This window comes from Theropithecus gelada, chromosome 7b, assembly GCF_003255815.1.
Source record: "Theropithecus gelada isolate Dixy chromosome 7b, Tgel_1.0, whole genome shotgun sequence".
NCBI lineage: Eukaryota > Metazoa > Chordata > Mammalia > Primates > Cercopithecidae > Theropithecus > Theropithecus gelada.
The window spans coordinates 10377038-10394919 of record NC_037675.1 but is presented as its reverse complement, the minus strand read 5'-3'; the positions used below and the strand labels follow the sequence as shown (position 1 = coordinate 10394919).

At 46.6% G+C, this 17882-nt stretch overlaps 1 protein-coding gene across 2 annotated transcripts in view; it reads right to left on the bottom strand.

The window, feature by feature from the left end:
• Positions 1–11799, bottom strand: part of SLCO3A1 (solute carrier organic anion transporter family member 3A1) — a 319450-nt gene extending 307651 nt beyond the window's left edge. For both annotated transcript variants that reach the window (XM_025392175.1, XM_025392174.1), the window contains exon 1: positions 11409–11799. In XM_025392175.1, coding sequence (XP_025247960.1) covers positions 11409–11588 — 180 coding nt within the window. In that variant the 5' untranslated portion in view covers positions 11589–11799. The remainder of the gene's footprint in view (positions 1–11408) is intronic.
• Positions 11800–17882: the final 6083 nt, after the last annotated feature.

The following is a 17882-nucleotide window of genomic DNA, read 5'->3' as shown; positions in this document are numbered from 1 at the left end:
ACAAAAAATTTGATGTTTCAAGCCACCCGGTTCGTGGTAATTTGTTACAGCAGCCCTAGTTAATAAATATACTTGGTTTTTACCTTCTGAAATGCCCATCATCTCCTCCACCCTCTCCCCTCCAGGTCCATGTCCACCTCACCAACAGATAAACTGTAAAAGTCATTTTCTCACTTATAATATGACCCAATTTTGGTCTAACATCTGAGATAGTGAAAATGTTAGGGAATAATCCTACTGTCCTACAAACTCTACAAAAGGAGAGGTTTAAATAAAATATGAAGTCCCCATTTATTCCTGCTCCCAAATAAAGTACAAAAGACCTCAGAATTAGTCCAGGAAGGCAGGAATCACATACAATCTGTGGTGAGAGGTGGAATTGGATCTGAAAGGCTTGTAAGAGACCACACCCGGCTCCATTCTCCACTGGATAGGGACGGTGGGTGGCCAACCATGGAAGGGGCAGAAAGGACACTGCCCATGGCAAATGCCTGGCATGACGGTCCCACTCAGGAATGGCCTAGGTCTTGACTCCCAGAGGCCCCACCCACGTGACTGTGACATCCTGTCAGGGATGGTGAGGCGTGACACTGATGGGGTCAGGGGCCAGTGGAGGGAGGTAGGAAGAAAACAATCAGGAGGTGACAGAGCGGAAATGAACACCTGTGGCCATCCCAGTTCGGCTCACTGGGTGCAAAAAGTAGCCACCAAGGCGACAGACCGCAACAGGAGAACACTCAGCTTCCTTTTGGGGGATTTAAATGTTTCACTTGTCACACAAAATAGCTCCCCTGATAGCCTTGGGTGCCACAAGCCCTTGAGCTATTTTTAATCACCTCCCTGTCACTATTATTTTTAAATACAGAAGTATTCCCCAATGAAATCCTAAGTATCAGAAGGCAAATAAATATAAATGTATATATATTATCTGCTCACTCCATTGAGGATAGGTAGGGTGCCTCTTAGAAAGCATTAAGCCTACTTAGACCAAAAAAAAAAAAAAAAGAGGAGGAACATTTTGAAAGAGAATAAGAGAAGTAATTTTTCCCCAGCATTCACCAAAACAATATTTTTATTTATACTTATTTATAATTGTTATTCCCCAAAATAAAACTATCAGTTGACTTTGCTTCCTGACTGCTCACCTGCTTATACCTGCCAGGGAATGTGAGCTGGCTCGGGAGGGTGGGGCTGCACATTTGGGTAAGTGCCTCAATTCGGTGCCCTGATTTTGCCTAACATGAAAGCAACAAATGCAGAGATTCTACAATGTTATACTTAAGAAGACCTAAAAACAGGCCAACCCTGGGACACAGAGACAATATGCCTGTTGGACAGTCCATTCCACATGTCCATCTCTAGAAATCGAACAAGGTTGTATTTGGATTTAGCCCAAGCACTGCTGGCTCCATGTGCCACTCTGAGCCTGTGCAGCAAGGAGAACCTCCTCATCTGCTTCCATCAAGTGCAAGCTGCAAAGCTGCAAAACTGCACACTGGCTTTTTGATCTATTTATATGCATCTCCCTAATGCATATATACAGCTTGGCAAAGGTAAAGGAATGGTGCCAATTTATGGTTTTTGTTTCCAAAAGAAATCCTTCCTTTGGCTGGCTGAGAAACTGTCATTGGCATGTGAAGCCTCCCAACCTACATAAGTATTTACCAGCACTGGGGAGGCGACACAACATGCCACACAATAAGTCAGGGGTCCTGCCTTCAATTTTTTGCATAAGGACAGGAGAGGCTTGTCTGAAGCTCTTCTATATCTGCTTCATGGGTCTGGCTCCCTTTAAGTTTCTTCTCCTCAATCATCACTTTGGCCAAAAAAAAAAATAAAAAAAAAAAATGCTCCTTTCCTACATTTCAGGAGGCGGATGGAAATCTGAACTTGACCGTGTGGTGTGCTGTGCACCCCACGCATGTATAGCTTCAAGAAGAGGATAGTGTGATGTGCCACACTGGAATACATGCTGCTTATGCAAATCATCCCACAAGACACAGCAAATTCTGAGTGCTATCACAGCAGCACTTTGAGAAATGAAACGGCCAAAGGATGGTGTCGTCACAACCGGCAGTGGTTGTACTCATGACCATCCCACCACACTGCACAAGCAACCTTGAAAGCCAGCCTTAAGGGAGGCCTGCCCTCCACAACCTTGAAAGCTACAGTGACCACAGACCCAGGACAAGCCTCCTGCACCACTGGAGAGAAGGGGAACTGGTGCTGACACCACAGCCAGCCGAGTTCCAGGGGGACAGCTCTAGGTGGCTCTGTGGATCTACTTTAAACAATTCTCTGACCCGAAAGCCAACAAAGAGATTAACTAATCAACCCCATTGTTTATTTTACAGGTTGGATCGCCATAATTGAATATTACATAATAAACACATATGGGTCCATGCTGCTTAGAAATTTTCATCTTCATTAGGGGAATTCTTTGCAGAGTAAACACAAGACTTCAGGTGCTGTATTTTATAGCTTACATAATCAGCCGAGGGCAGCTCTCCCAATTTCAACCTGCTTATATTCAAGGTGGTAATTTCTCCTTCTAATCAGCTGAAGTTGGAAGACAAATTCAACAATTAGAAACAGCCTGCCTATTTTACATAAGCCTCTTGCAAAGGGGGTGAAAGACAATAGCCATTCCCATGAATATTTACAGTAGTCTTTAAATGAAAAACATCATTGTGACACTTCTCCCTACATCAACCTTGCAAGTGCAGAAATGGAGGTAAAAATAATCACTTCTAACTTCCTCAAGTTCCTGTAGTTACAGGAGCAGTGACTTAGTTTGCCTTCTATTATTTTCTCTGGAACTATCTGTTGAAAGCCTGATCAGCCCCTGCTCATTTCTTCACACTCTGCACAACTAGAAACTTAGGTATCGATGGATGGAGAGCCAGAACAGTCTTTAGAGCTACCAAGAAAGTCTCAAGGGCTATCTGGACAGGTTCGTTATCCAGACATCCAAAAGTTGTCCCAAAGGACAACCTGGCAGAACAAATGTGGTAGTCACATCACTGCCTATTGGGATGGGCTTATGGGCACAGCCTATTCTCAGAATTTTCAGAGGGCAAAGATTTTAACAAGAACCAATGCTAAGGCTGAGGTGAGTGGATCACTTGAGGTCAGGAGTTTGAGACCACCCTGGCCAACATGGTGAAACCCCATCTCTACTTAAAAAACACAAAAAATTAGCCAAGTGGTGGTACGCACCTGTAGTCCCAGCTACTGTGGAGGCTGAGGCAAGAGAATCGCTTCAACCCGGGAGCCAGAGGTTGCAGTGAGCTGAGATCGCACCACTGTACTCCAGCCTGGGGGACAGTATGAGACTGTCTCCAAAAAAAAAAAAATTAATTAATTAAAAAAATAAGACTTCATCATTACAGTCAGTGCGCTGAGTCCATTACCAGATAACTTAAAATGCCACTTGGGCTATTACATCATGAAAAGGAGAGTACTGAAGAGGCACAACAGGGGTATTTATAAAGGAAATCACGAGGGCAAAGGGGAAACATGAGTTCACACTCCTTCCCGCCCCACCCGCCCCACCCTACCCACCCTACCCCACTGAAAAATGTAGGGCTGGCAAGGCACCATGGTTCACACCTGCAATCCCAGCACTTTGGGAGGTCAAGGCAGGTGGATCACTTGAGTCCCGGAGTTCAAGACCAGCCTGGGCAACATGGTGAAACCAGCTCACACCCTATCTCTACAAAAAAAAATAATAAGAAGAAAATTAGCCAGGCTTGGTGGTATGTGCCCGCAGTCCCAGCTACTTAGGAGGTTGAGGTGGCAGGATCATTTCAGCCTGGGAGGTTGAGCTGTGATCCTGCCACTGCACTCCAACCTGGACGATGGAGCAAGACCCTGTCTCGAAATAACAACAACAAAAGCGGGGCTTATGGCAGCCTAAGTTACCTTTTGCTTTTAAATATTTTCCATGTGTCTTGACTAGGAGGAATAAGTGCAACTTTTGCCTAAGTCCAGGAAAATACTAATGACCAACTAATCCGTGTTTAAAGAGGAACGCCCAGTCATATGGGAAATAACGAGGCTGGTAACACCATTTCCACTAAACAATTGAGCTGCTAAGTCCTCAGTTAGTAAGGGCTTCCATTTTCAGAGGCACTCGACTCAAAACCACAAAGAATGAACCTAAATAAAGAAGTTGGGAGTTACCAACTGCTGAGGTTCTGTGCACATCCACGGGAATGTTTCCAGTCTCTGTGTTGTCACTGGAACTCACGGATGAAGGCTCCCCAGGCTTGCTCACTCCACACCTGTGGCTGCACTAGATTCAGTGCTTTACACACAGTTACTCCCTCAGCAAAGTCATCAGAGTGACCGGGCTTTAGGGCTCTGTGGTCTTCTGAGTACAGATTCTCTCCTGAAGCCTGTGGCATTTGAAGGCGAATCTAAAAACTCACCTAAAACATACACTGCCACCTGATTCACTGAGAAAGGCCCAGTTCCTTCTCTATCCTTTGCAAGGACAGGTGTGACCAGACTGGGGGTAGAAAGGCTGCTTCTAAGACTACAGAAGGAACAGGAGTGGTGTTGTGCAAAAAGTATGTCCATAAGCCGAGATGGATGAATCCACGGGACGGGAAACCAGATTGGAGGAACACGTCCCTTGTTCTGCTTATGAGAAACCAAGAAAAAGACCAAGAGTGGGGAAATGCCCACAGACCTGCTTGCCAGAGTCCACTTAATACTGCAAGAGAAGGCGAGGTGAAGGCAGCAGACAAGGCGTGAGACCTGAGCCACTCTGGGCAACCAAGGCTGAGCTCCGCAGATGCACGTTTTAAACAAGGCTGCCTGGAGGGCTGCATATGTCCACAACATATGTCCCTTTGTCCTCCCCCTCCTGACACCTTGGGCTCCCTTGAACTGGTCACTCAGCCTTTCAGCCAGTGAAGCAAAGCAAGCTTCACGAGCCCAGATCACCAGTTTAGGAAACAGAAGACTTGGCCTCACATAATATTCCAAATCCTCAGCTCCCTAGGACAGGCTTTTGTTGGTGCTAATGTCAACGAGCAGTGTTATGCCATTACTGTTAAAGCAACTGTGGAATACCGTACCCTATGAGAAGTACTCTATCACATGACTATTTGTTTAAACCTCACAAGCATCTGTAAGATAAGCTCTATCATTATCCCCATTTTTCAGATGAGGCCATTGAGGCTCGGGTAAGTCAAGTTGCCAGGAGCTGGGAAGTAGCAAGTCTAAGTTCACATCCAGGTCTTCCAACTCCCAGTCTAACATTCTTTCCACCTACCCACAGCCTTCAGCACCCAGTGGCCATAGACCACAGCAAGAGATACTGAGGACCTCCCAAAGTGAAGCATCAGGGCACCTGCCCCTCCCAGCCAGTCCTGCCTGCCCTGCTTTAACCTCCTTCAAGTACTCATGGACTGTAAATGATCAACATGAATCACCATTCCTGCAATGGGCTCCTCTCCCATGTGACTAATTTTTACAGCATCTTTAAGATGAAATAGACTGCCATATTTATAAGGGAATAAACAGAATTAGCAACTGATATTTTGCTTATTACTTGCCCTTGAAAACTTTTTACCTCCCAGACAAAAATGTTCATGCAGAATAGGAAACTACTTGAATATGTAATTCACCAAACCAAAACCAAAGTTTGATTGAAATAATTTTATTTCTCATCAGTTGGGGCTACATAGTTATTATGTTTGCAGTAAATATGCATAATCATATTATTATTAATAGTAATAGCTAATATTTCCTGGGCACTCACTCTGTGCCAGGTATTGTTCAAGGTGCTTTACATGTACTGACTCAGTTCATCCTCACAGCAAAACGGAGGGTGGGTACTATTATAATCCCAGTTATAAAATGAAAAAGTGAGGTACAGAGAGGTTAAGTAAACAGCTCAAGGTCACAGAGCAGGTAAGGGAAGGACATAGGCATGAATCCCAGTTTTCTGACACTTATCGAATAAGCAACAGCTGCCACAGACGCTTGCCATTCTCCACCTTAGAACTGTAATCATTTAACTTGGAGTTTTAACCATTAAACAGTAATTTGTCTCATGCTAACACATAAACACTTAGGCTACATAAAATACAAGCGTCTTTGAATCACATCAATTCATTTATCCCATGAACCAAGGGCCATGATTCCACTGTTTTTCCCATTTATATCTATTTTGCAGATACAGACATAGAAACCGAAAATAAAAGTAAACTGAAAGAGCAAAGATACTATCTTTCTAGCCTACAGATTATCAAAGGCATTTCTGAGAGGCAAGAAAATACAGAGATTTTCTTCAGGGAAGAACGTGTCCCAAATCCGTGTGTCAACCATACAATCAAAGTTACCATTGAAATGTCCCTTTGCACCTTCAAAGAGTATGGCATACAATATTCATTGCATGCAACCCTGTACATGAACACATATGTAAATACGCAATGCATACAGCAATGTACAGAATAGAGTACACATGCAAAAGAGAGGTACTTTGACTCCACTTTAGAGAAACATGCTTATTAAATGATACACGTAGTGAAATCTGCGCAAGTTGGAACTAAAGCCAGAGAAATGCAGCTAGTAGGGAGTTTTATTCTTCACTATTTCTGCATGAAATGCATCTGTATCTTCATCATTTTTGCAATACTACCCTTGTTCATCCAGGCCAATCTGTTAAGAGAATACATTCCGTGATCAAGGCAGCACCTCAAAGTTTGCTTTTAGGTGTGCAAAATAAATTCACAGAGACCCTCTTGATGAGGCTGCCTTTGCACAGCAGTTCGCCAATGACTTCGTGCAAGAAGAAGCCCATGCAGCATAATAGAAAACGCGAATCCAGCAGCACGCAAGATGAGCTGCAAATGCTGGGCAATTGATTAGCAAGGCGGTGCTGCTGCAGAGAGGCCTCTCGGCGATCCTTTTCATAAGGTGTCTAAAATTGAATGAGGGGAAGAGTTAACAAAATGCAGGATAGAGCCCTGGCTCATTTTACAACTAATTCAGTTTCTCCCATTGTTAAGTACACCAACAAAAACTCCCTCAGAAACAAAGATAAATATACAAAGCTGGCTGAAGATAATTTTCAGAAATATCTTTTTCCCTTAATAATTAACATTTTAAACCAAGCTATAAGGGAAAAAAAATCAAGGTAATTTTATTTCTTACTACCTGGGGCTACACAGTAATTATGGAAATGGCAAGGAATTTGTCACTTTGAGTAAGCATAAGTGTATCAAATAATTTGATTAAATAAAATATGGTTACCTTAGTCATCATAGTAATTTGACAAGGACTTCAAAATGTCTCTCTCTGTTGAAAATGTCAACAGACAGTTTCCTCAGCTGTCTGCTTCTGGGTTGAATATGCAAAAACTCATCTTCAAAATGATGTTTCTTTAGGAAAAAAAAGGAATAACAAATCTAGCAGTTTCACCTCACCCATTAATTGCAAGCCCACTGACTGTTCTCAAGCTGAAAAAGTGTGACTACAAAGCAGTGAGACAGAGCCTCATTAACCACACTCAGTCATCGATGTCATTATTTTGTCACCACAACCTCAAACTTATTTTTCTATAACTCTAAATAGGGAAATGCCTACCCCTTCTTCATAGGAACACCCTTGGTGCCCCACCCAGGAAACTAGACTGGCCTTTTTTCAGTTTTCAACCTGAGGAAATTCGAATGTATTTGTATGTATGCCTCAATCTAATCATCTAGAGGTGTCAGAGGTTTTAATTTCCTGTACACACCCTTATCTACTCCAGTCCTCAGTAATTTGATACCACACAGAAACCTCTATAAGCAGGGCTACCCTCAGCAAGTGGCTTAAAACATTTTAGGGGGTCTCTGCAAAGCACCAATAAGCACAGGCCAAATGACTTTCTCTCCATGCAGTTCTCATATGCCTGCATCTTCTCCAACCAGTCCAAGACTTAAGCACATGTTACATCCTTGCAAACAGGACTGGAGTCACTCGAAGCCAAAACCCAAGTAGAAGAAAATTAAATTGCATTCTCCGTTCCATACAAAATGACTATCAAAGTGAGCAGGCCTCTCCTCTTATGCTGCAAAAATTATTTCATAGCCAGTTAGGAGGTTTAGGTGACTATGATGGACCATCCCTGTGACTATTGGCTTATCTGAAGCATGGTTTCCAGTGAAGACGTTTGTAACTGTAATAGATTTCAGAATCCACAGTTGGCCCAGGTTGTACCTGGGTTACTTTATCTAGATCACTGAGTCTAGCTTTCAGGATCAGTGTCTTTCTGTACTCCCTGACACCAAGGCAAAAGTTGCAGGTCCCCAGCCTAGTCAACAATTGATGGCCTTCTTACATACAATACAGTTTTCTCTTGAGTTTCCTCCCTGGGCAGGTTCTTGGTGGAAAACTAACACATGCATACATACACACACACACATACACACACACACATTTTCTCTCTCACACACACACACAGACACACAAACACACACACACACGAGTCTTCCCTCTCAGAGTTGCTTCTTAAATCACAGGCAACCTTCTGCTTCAGTTCTGCAGTTGGGAAGCCTACACTAGTGTCATTCAGGACACTGGGAAATTTGTCTTTTCAGAAAAAATAAGCAAATGAAACTGCAAAATTTTAAGGCACCTTGCGAGATGAAATAAGAAGGTGGACTCTGGGAATCTAATAGGAAATAATGTCGTTGGCATAGAATTTGTTATCACTCTCCTCTCTGTGAAAGGGAGCATTGCTGGCACTGTCCCAAGGCAAGCCCTTCCTCAGGTATCTGGAAATGCCTCATTAGAGGGGCAGGCTGATTGCCAATGTAAAGATCACACATAACGCACACTTAGCACGTGGACCCTGCCCTGTGGTCCCCTACAGGGTCTCAGGTTTCCTAAGAAAGCCACGATGAATTAAAAGGAAGAAATCTGCCTTTCCTGCAAACAGCCTGCAATATTTCATTCTCCAATTATCCACAGAGAAGTCTTGCATGGCTGAAGGAGCAAACTTTTTTTCCCCATCTCCCAAATAACAGATGAAGAGAAAACTCTGAAGTGGCCCAGAAGAGCAAAGCCCACAGCAAGCTGAGTCAGTCAACCCTGACAAGCCAACTATTTATTTTCATGAGGCTCCGATGGCAAGGCAAAGACGAGGGCAGCCGGGCAAAGCAGAGCCCTTAGAGCCTTATGCTTCCACTCCTAGTAATCAAAATGAATTCAATTTCCTAGGCCTGTCCTCTCCTGGGCCTCCAGCTGCTTTCTGCAAGTCACCTGTTGACTCCTGTTACCCTACCCCACCCAACCAGGCTTTCCATCAGCTAAGGCTAGAAGTGCCAGGATGCCACCACCAGGTGGACCAAATTCCTCCTCTGCCTGTCATTCCCCTATTCTGGGATTAAAGTCAATCTCCTATCTCCTGGGGCCAGCCCTGCCTCCAGAAGTCCACCACTCCAGGAGTACTCGGCTTCTTAACTTTCTAAAGGAGCTAGGTCATTCATCTAGTTGCAGCCCGGCTTCATTTCTTTGTCAAATCCTTAGATCACTGCAACCGAAAAATAGTAAGCCCGTGCTTTTATCATTCCTGGGGTGAAAAGTTCTGTTGGTGTTTGCCACACATGAATAATGCACTCTACTGATCAAAACTGGTTTGAGGCAAACAAACCGTTAAACTGGAGGCAGCTGTTGATATACTAATTACCTCCTTTTAAACATAAACCCGGTTAGGTATTATGTACTTTGCATATGTCACAGTACAGACCCACATATATTTTATTAATGTGTATTTGCATCTCTGTAATACATGTACTTAAATATTTTAACAGTCAAATTCCCCCTAAGGAAAGGCTGATAAACTGACTCCCAAAACACAATTATCCCCTATCCCTCAAATTCCAAGGGCCAATATGTACTGTCTGCAACTGCATATTATAACTATAGGCACAGTAAGTGTTATTTTATAGAACAGAAAACAAGGTGTGCTTTTGACTACAGGGTTCACTTGCAGTCTACAAGTTACAAATGCACAAGACAGAGACCGGGACGTAAACGCTTTTCGTCTCAGAAGGAGCAACAGAAATGTATTTGATTTTCAAAAGCCCTGAAATTGTCACCCCAGGAACAGAGCTGGGTTTGAAGACCTTCTCTCTCACAACCACCTAACTTACTTAACACCGGAGACCAAGTACTGCTTGTATTTCCCCTTAACAGTGAGCTCTGAGCCTTAAGAGATAGTTTATGAATGGTATAGAACCCCCAGCGTCTGGCCCTCATTAACTTTACCCCAAGGCCAGGAATGAGGGATTAATCATAGCATCAGGATACGCGTGGTTCTATCTCTAGATGTGGTTATTCAATGGCCAAAATCTTGTCCAATTCTATCTCCATCAAACTTGCTCAGGAATACTCAAAGTCTATGACATTTGATTCCAGTTGCGGGTCAATAGCCAAGTAATGATTTAACACTATAAACTCTAAAAAATTTTTTCCCGTTTAGACAGGACTGTACTCAGGTGTGGAAGCACGCTCCCTGGAACTCAAGTTGGGACCACCTGAGGAGGGGAGGCAAAAGCGACAAAGTAGGTACCTGACAGTGCTGAGTCATTACAAGCTGTTTCCTCTGAAATGTGATGCACCCATGGGCCCTCTGAGCATTAACATCCCCTTTCTGGAGGCAAATAAAATACATATTCATTGTGCAAAATGGTGCAACCTTCTGTGGGCGACAGACCACGATGGGGAATTTAGCACTAAGAGTGGATAGCAGGAACTACACAAACTCGCAGCTGCTCTCTAGGTACCGTAACTTTATCGCAGACGCTGAAAGAGGGCTATAGGGATGCCGGGTGGGAATAATCCCCCTGCAGCCCCGACTCAGGTCAGGGCCACACTAGGGAGCATTTTACTCTAAGCTGTTATATCCCCCTGTAATTGGCGGATGTAGAAAGCGCCCGGAGAAAATGATGCATAATAGATTTGTTCTCGAGGAGGATGCAATGGAGAGTAGAGGACGCAGGATGCTAACTGGTTTTTCTTCCCATGTGCGGGTCACCTGCAAACCCCGATTGCTTTCCTCTCCAAGGAGAGCCCTGAAGTCACCGTCTCGCTCGGCTCTTAAGCGGGTGAGAGGAATAGTTTTACGCCCACCTGCCCGCCGCCTCTCGTCCCCCAGCACCCCCAGCCCCAGCAGGGCGCGCGCGAGCTGCTACCGGCATCAACGGTCCCGCCCGCTACCCGCTCGCTGGCAGCCCCGGCCGGCAGCTCCCCCGGCGGCCGCCTCTGCACCACTCGCCAACCTCCACGCCGGACCGAGGTCATGCCCGCCTGCCCCCAGCGCCGGGCGGCCCCCTCCTCGTGCCAGGCGGCCGTTCGGGAGCCGGGCTGGGGAAGGGGCCCACGGCGGAGTTGGCTCACGGACTCACCAGGTAGGCGCCCACCGTGCCCTGCGCCAGCATCAGGGCGCACTCGGACACCAGGAATATCTTGATGTTGGAAAAGCAGGACACCTTCTTTTTCTTTTTCTTGTTCCTCTGCGCCTCGTCCCCCTGCAGCTCGCCGCTCCGGCCGCCGCCCGACGAGCCGCCCGGCTTCTTCCCCTGCATCCTTCCCCCGCCGCCGCCGCCGCCGCCGCTGCCGCTTTCCCGCTCGCCCCGGGTGTCGGGGCCGCTGCCGGGTGGGGGTGCGCGCCTCGAGGCTGCGTGCTGTCCCCGCCCCGGGCTCGCGGCTGCCGCCCCCGTCCTGCCCGGGCTGGAGAGGTGGAAGGCACAGCTCCTCGCCGCCGCCGCCGCCGCCGCCGCCGCGCTCGCCCCTTCCTCCTCCTCCTCCCCCGCCTCCGCCCTCCCCTCGCCTCCTCCTCCGGCTCCGGCTGTGCCAATCACAGGGGCTCCTCGCGCCGCCCGCCGCCGCCGCCGCCGCCTCGCCTCCCGCGACCGCCCGCCGCTGCCATCGTCCGCTTCTCCTCGCCCGCCGGCCGCGCCTGCTCTCACCCCCTCAACCCCAGCCCCAGCCCCAGCCCCAGCCCGGAGGCCTGGGCCTGGGCCGCCGCTGCGCGCCCTCGCCGCGCCGCTCCCCGCTGCCGGTGCGCCCCCGGGGAGGGACGGGAGGCGGGCTTGGGACGCGGAGGGCGGCCCGGCGGCCGAGGCGGGGAGGGTCCGGCTGCCGGGAGAACTGGGGAGACCGGGAGTCCTTGCGGAGTACGGGGGTGCCCCTGAGGGACGGAGGCGGCGCCCGGCCCCTAGGTGGCGCTGCGGGTCACGGGGCCCTGCGGCGGAGACTGGCGGCTCTGCGCCGGGCGCGGAGATGGGGTGCGGAGGCGCCCCCGCGGGGCTCGGACCCGGCGCTCGGGAACCCGGGTGCCCAAGCCTCAGAGGGCAGGCTGTTCCCAGGAAGGGAGAATCCTGACTACCCAGGAAGGGTTTGGCGCGCGCTCTTCTCCGCCTGGGGATTTCTGGGGACAGATGTTATGCTCTGGGCCTTGGGGAGGTGCCAGAGGTCAGAGCTGCTTGAGGCTTCTGCCGCCTGCCGGTTTCTGCCCCAGCTCTCCCCGACCACAGAGGGTGTTGAAAAGGCCCCAGACCGAAAAGAGAGAAAGGGGAAGTTAGAGGAATACGTCGGGAGCCCCACGGACTGTTGGTGCCCCAGCCTCAGTGTCCAGGCGCTGCAAGATCGCCGCGGCCCCAGCAGAGGGCCTTGTCCGGCCCTCCATCCGCCCAGGACCCAGTGGCTGGAGCGCGCAGAAAGCGGCCAGCCGCAGGCCTGCTGGGTCCCCACCCTCCCCTGGCTCTGTGGCCCTGGCCACCATCCTCGGCCTTGACCTGAATGCCTGACCCATGGCAGCCGCTCCTAATTACTCCCTACTCTCACCGTTACCAAGGAGTGTGGGCCACAGGGCACTACCAATAGGATCTGCTAATTGTCAACTGCAGCGTTTGGAAGCTGAGAGAAAAGCTCAGAGGACTGGACAGGTACCAGGAAACAGCACCTTCCACCTGGGCCACTGGGGGACTCAAGGAATCATTTAAAATATTTTCCTTAATAATTGTGTAAAAGAAAATGACCCACTCTCCCAGGCTCCTGTGTCTAAATGCAGGCTCAACTTCAAAACTGAATAGCAATGAACCGTACCATATTTTTCCTTTCTCCCGAAGAACTTGAATGAGAATAGAGGGTGTAATGGTGGAGGTGTTGTTTTGCCATGGCATTTAAATATAAACTGCTTCATCCTTCTGTGGCTCCAGACATGATGTCACCCAGGTTTGGTGTCGCTTTGAGATGCCCCCACCTTGTCTAGGCCACGTCCTATCTGAATTGGCGCCCCCCACAGAAGTCTCTTCCCATTTTCCCCACTTCCTGAATCACTGGCCACACCATTCCCGGCCAGTCCTATAATGAGAATCCTTACTGCCCCCTCCTTTCTTCCCCACACCCTCCCATTACTCGGAGCCAACTTTTCTACAGAATCTTTATGTCCCCTCTTTCCCTCCCCATCACTTTGCATCATGGGGTACCTCCCCACTTCCTCCTGAGAAGACCCTTGACAAGCTAACTCTGTTCCCTGCCTCTGTGATGATGAGCTGCAAAGCTGAGCTGAGACTTTACTTGTCTATAAATGATGACCCCATTGCTAATGAAATGTGCAGAGTGCATTATAGTCTTCAACTCTTATTTACGTTCTTTGTACTAAAAAAAGCTAATGTTTACTGTGTACTTATTATGGCCAGACACCATTCTCAGTGCTTCAACCGCATTTACAATGTAAGCCTCACAACAATCCTCTAAACCGGATACTGCTATTAGCCTTGTTTTACAGATGAGACAACTGAGGCCTAGAAAGGTTAACCTGATCAATGTCACTTATCTAGTAAATGGCAAGGCAAGTCTTTGAAAACCAGGGTGTCTGCCATCATAGCCCAGGTTCTTTATAACTACATACATATTATCTCATTTATCACCCAGTGTGGTTTGTCTCGTGGGGAGGCTGGGACTTATGTTGTTCCTCTTTTATAAAGCTAGAAAGGGACAGAACTTGCATCCATGTCCAGCCCTTTTTTTTTTTTTTTTTTTTTTTTTTTTTTTTTTTTTTTGAGATGGATTTCGCTCTTGTTGCCCAGGCTGGAGTGCAATGGTGAACTCTCGGCCCATGGCAACTTCCGCCTCTCGGCGATTCTCCTGCCTCAGCCTCCAGAGTAGCTGGTATTACATGCATGTGCCACCACGCTCAGCTATTTTGTATTTTTAATAGAGACAGGGTTTCTTAATGTTGGTCAGGCTGGTCTTGAACTCTGACATCAGGTGATCCACCCACCTCAGCCTCCCAAAGTGCTGGGATTACAGACATGAGCCACCACACCCGGCCAGCCTTTTTTGTTCTATACCACAATGCCTCATGTACACACTGAGAAAGGCACCAATTTTTTCAGCTTAACCATTTATTTTAGATTAAAAAATTAGCTGTCTTTAGAGAAATCACACACTTTTGCTGCCAGATAAAGGATTTCGGATTAGGGTTGTAGATTCTTCCTATAATTAATGGTAAGCAGCCATGAAAGTAATCCTGTGCCTGAAGCCTTAAGAATCGTTAAAGTCAGCCTCAGGGAAATTAGGCTGCAGCCTCAAAACAGTCAGAAAGAAGGAATTTAACAAGTTCAACTCCCTTCCTTCTTTGCTCATCCTTTATTTACTTGTAGATCAGGGCTCTAGAGATGATAAGGTGGGTTTATGAGCACCAGGTGCTTCTGCTTGGCATTCCCCTAGCCCGGTGTGCAGACAGAGGAAGCAGCATAAAAATAGTAAACACGCTTGTATCAGTACAGCACGTTAATGCTTATGAAGTACTTTCTACATTCTATATCTCAGCTCACAACAGGGAGAGCTGGTCTTATTAGCCCCATTTTTTCTCAAAAGAAAGGACAGCAGGTTGGTTTTGGGAGCTCACCACCAGCAGGTGGCAGGAATTGAGTCTACATTTGCCACCCCAAATTGGTGGGAGTGAGAGGTGAAGCCAGCTGGACTTCCCCGGTCAGATGGGGACTTGGAGAACTTTTTTGTCTTACAAGAGGATTGTAAAACACACCAATCAGTACTCTGTAGCTAGCTAGAGGTTTGTAAAATGCACCAATCATTGCTCTGTAAAAATGCATCAATCGGCACTCTGTAGCTAGCTAGAGGTCTGTAAAATGGACCAATCAGCAGGACATGAACGGGGACAAATAAGGAAACAAAAGCTGTCCCCCCCCCCCCGCCCCCCCCCCCCCACGCCCGCCCCAGCACACTGTGGAAGCTTTGTTCTTTTGCTCTTCACAATAAATCTTGCTGCTGCTCACTCTTTGGGTCCCTGCCACCTTTAAGAGCTGTAACACTCCCCATGAAGGTCCACAGCTTCATTCTTGAAGTCAGCCAGACCACGAACCCACTGGAAGGAACCAACTCTGGACACAGGAGCACCAAGGAGGAAGGGAGAGAGGTAGAGGGGGTTTAGCACTTCCATAAACTGCAGTGCCCCCTCTAAGGAGCCTCTGAAATAGTTGACACTCGTGAGCAGCAAAGCCAACAACTTAAACCCCATTAAAGGCCTCAACTGGGCTTCCTTAAATGTTGCCTTGGAGAAATGCTGTAACCACCACTTGCACTGGCCCTTTTTCATTCATCTCTCCCTCTAGCGGTGGGTGGTGAATTTAGGAACAGGTCGGTATTATGAATGACTCTAGAACCTTTATGGTTATTTCAGCCTCTCAACTACTTTCTGGACTAGATGACTTTTCAAGATGAAAATATTGCTAGCTAAGGCTGTGGTTCCATGATTCCTTACTTTGCTGGCTACTAGAGGTATTCCAAACATTGAGAAGCCAAGTAATGTTAAAATCTGATGTAGGGAAGCAAAAAAGAAAGTGGGGCGACTTGGGAAGATAAACTGGCTTTTGGTTCGCAAGATATTAATAAGCTATAGGTAAATGCTTAATGATTAGGATTTGAAGAACTTTTCTCCTTCATTTTAGAGAGGACCCTCTGTTCATTTTGGTAGGAGAGAAGTGGGTTAACTATATGGTCGTGGAAAAAAACAACAATATCTTCCTCTGTTACTGGGCTGTGGAAGATTTCCCAGCAAGCAGCTTCAATGTAATTCAACACAATGAGAAATTGTTGTTCAAGTAATTCACATGAAGCATCTTTTGCCAGCTACAATTTCGTTCACAGGCAAATACAAAGTTGAAAAATAAATGCAAAGAATGATTTCTGATTGTCACTGGGATGGAAAATAGATGCTTAGATTCTCACCCTGTGGATTTTTTTTTTTCTGAAAATGCACCAATCATATATTTTGTCCAACCAAGGATAGAATTGGGGCTAGGCCAACTTCTTTGGCTTGAAACTAATATTTGGGCTGAGTTGAAGCTTATTTTCTTTTTCTCAGAGTTTTTCTCTCCCCACCCCCATTTTCCAATTAGCCTGATCCATATGCCTTTCTACCAAATAGCCTCTGTTTGCTACTTACTATGTTCATAGTTTCATGTTGTAAATTATATCTCTTAATTTGAACGTGCCCTAAAGCTCAGCAAAGAAGTGAAAAGGATAAACATCAATGTAGATACAATTCTAAAAAATGGTGAATTCAAGTGGAGAAACAGAAGAAAGAAAGAAGAAAATTAATGGAAATAGAAAGAATCGATATGACAAAACCAGGGTTTTAGGAATGTGTTATATTTACGGAAAATGAGTTTTGAGGTAAAGGAGAAAGAAGAGAGATAATAAATATTTCCCAATATTAGTACATTTGGGGAGATCATCATTTGCTACTTCTGTTGATATTCATATAAATATAATTTGTTTATCCACATAGACTGTTAGCTTCTTAAGGGTATAGAAAGTGTTTTACTTTAAAAATAAAGGATCGGCCACATTCACGCCTGTAATCCCAGCACTTTGGGAGGCCAAGGCAGTTGGATCACCTGAGGTCAGGAGTTCAAGACCAGCCTGGCCAACATAGCAAAAACCCATCTACTAAAAATACAAAATTTAGCTGGGCGTGGTGGTGAGCATCTGTAATCCCAGTTACTTGGGAGGCTGAGGCAGGAGAATTGCTTGAACCTGGGAGGCAGAGGTTGCAGTGAGCCGAGATAGTGCCATTGCACTCCAGCCTGGGTGACAGAGTGAGACTCCATCTCAAAATAATAATAATAATAATAACAATAATAACAAGGATCATTTATTCTCCTCAGTGCCCATCAGGCCTCGTGCCAAGAAGCTTAATACCTCTGATTAGGACAGAAGAGACCCAGAAAGTGTCAACGTTTATAGAAAACTTCCTTCCAGTCATTCTCCCCAGGGACCCTCCTCTCCATCCTCTGTGCAACTACACACACACCTCTCTTGCAGCAAAATTTGTCCCCACGAGCCCCTTTCCCGGACACAATGTCTCATCCTCTCTCTCGGAGGAGGGCTTTCCCAGCTTTGCTCCTCGTCTCTGAAAAATGCACACAAACCTTGATATTTGGAGAGTGGGTACTGCTACGGTAGGCAAATGACATGAGCCAGCACTGGAAACCAGGTGAAGGCCCAACAGCATTTCCACAATGGAAGCATGAGGGATAGCGATTATCATGAGTTTGTGAGTTCCAAGCTCAGCAGAAAGTGGTCACAGCTGTCTGCCCTCCTGAGGGGTAGTGGGTGCCAGGCCTGTGTACCTCAAGTGGGCATGGTGCAATCAGTGCATTAACCCTTGGACTGATCAAAGAGAAAGAAGAGTTTCTGGAGAACATACAAGGAGGTCATGAAAAAAAATCTCCAGGATGTAGGATGCCACTACAGAGAAAGAAAAGTTAAATTAAGAGCATGGGTTATAGAGACATCATATACCAATGGGAGAAAGATAAAAAACCTCTGCTCAGGATACATTTGTT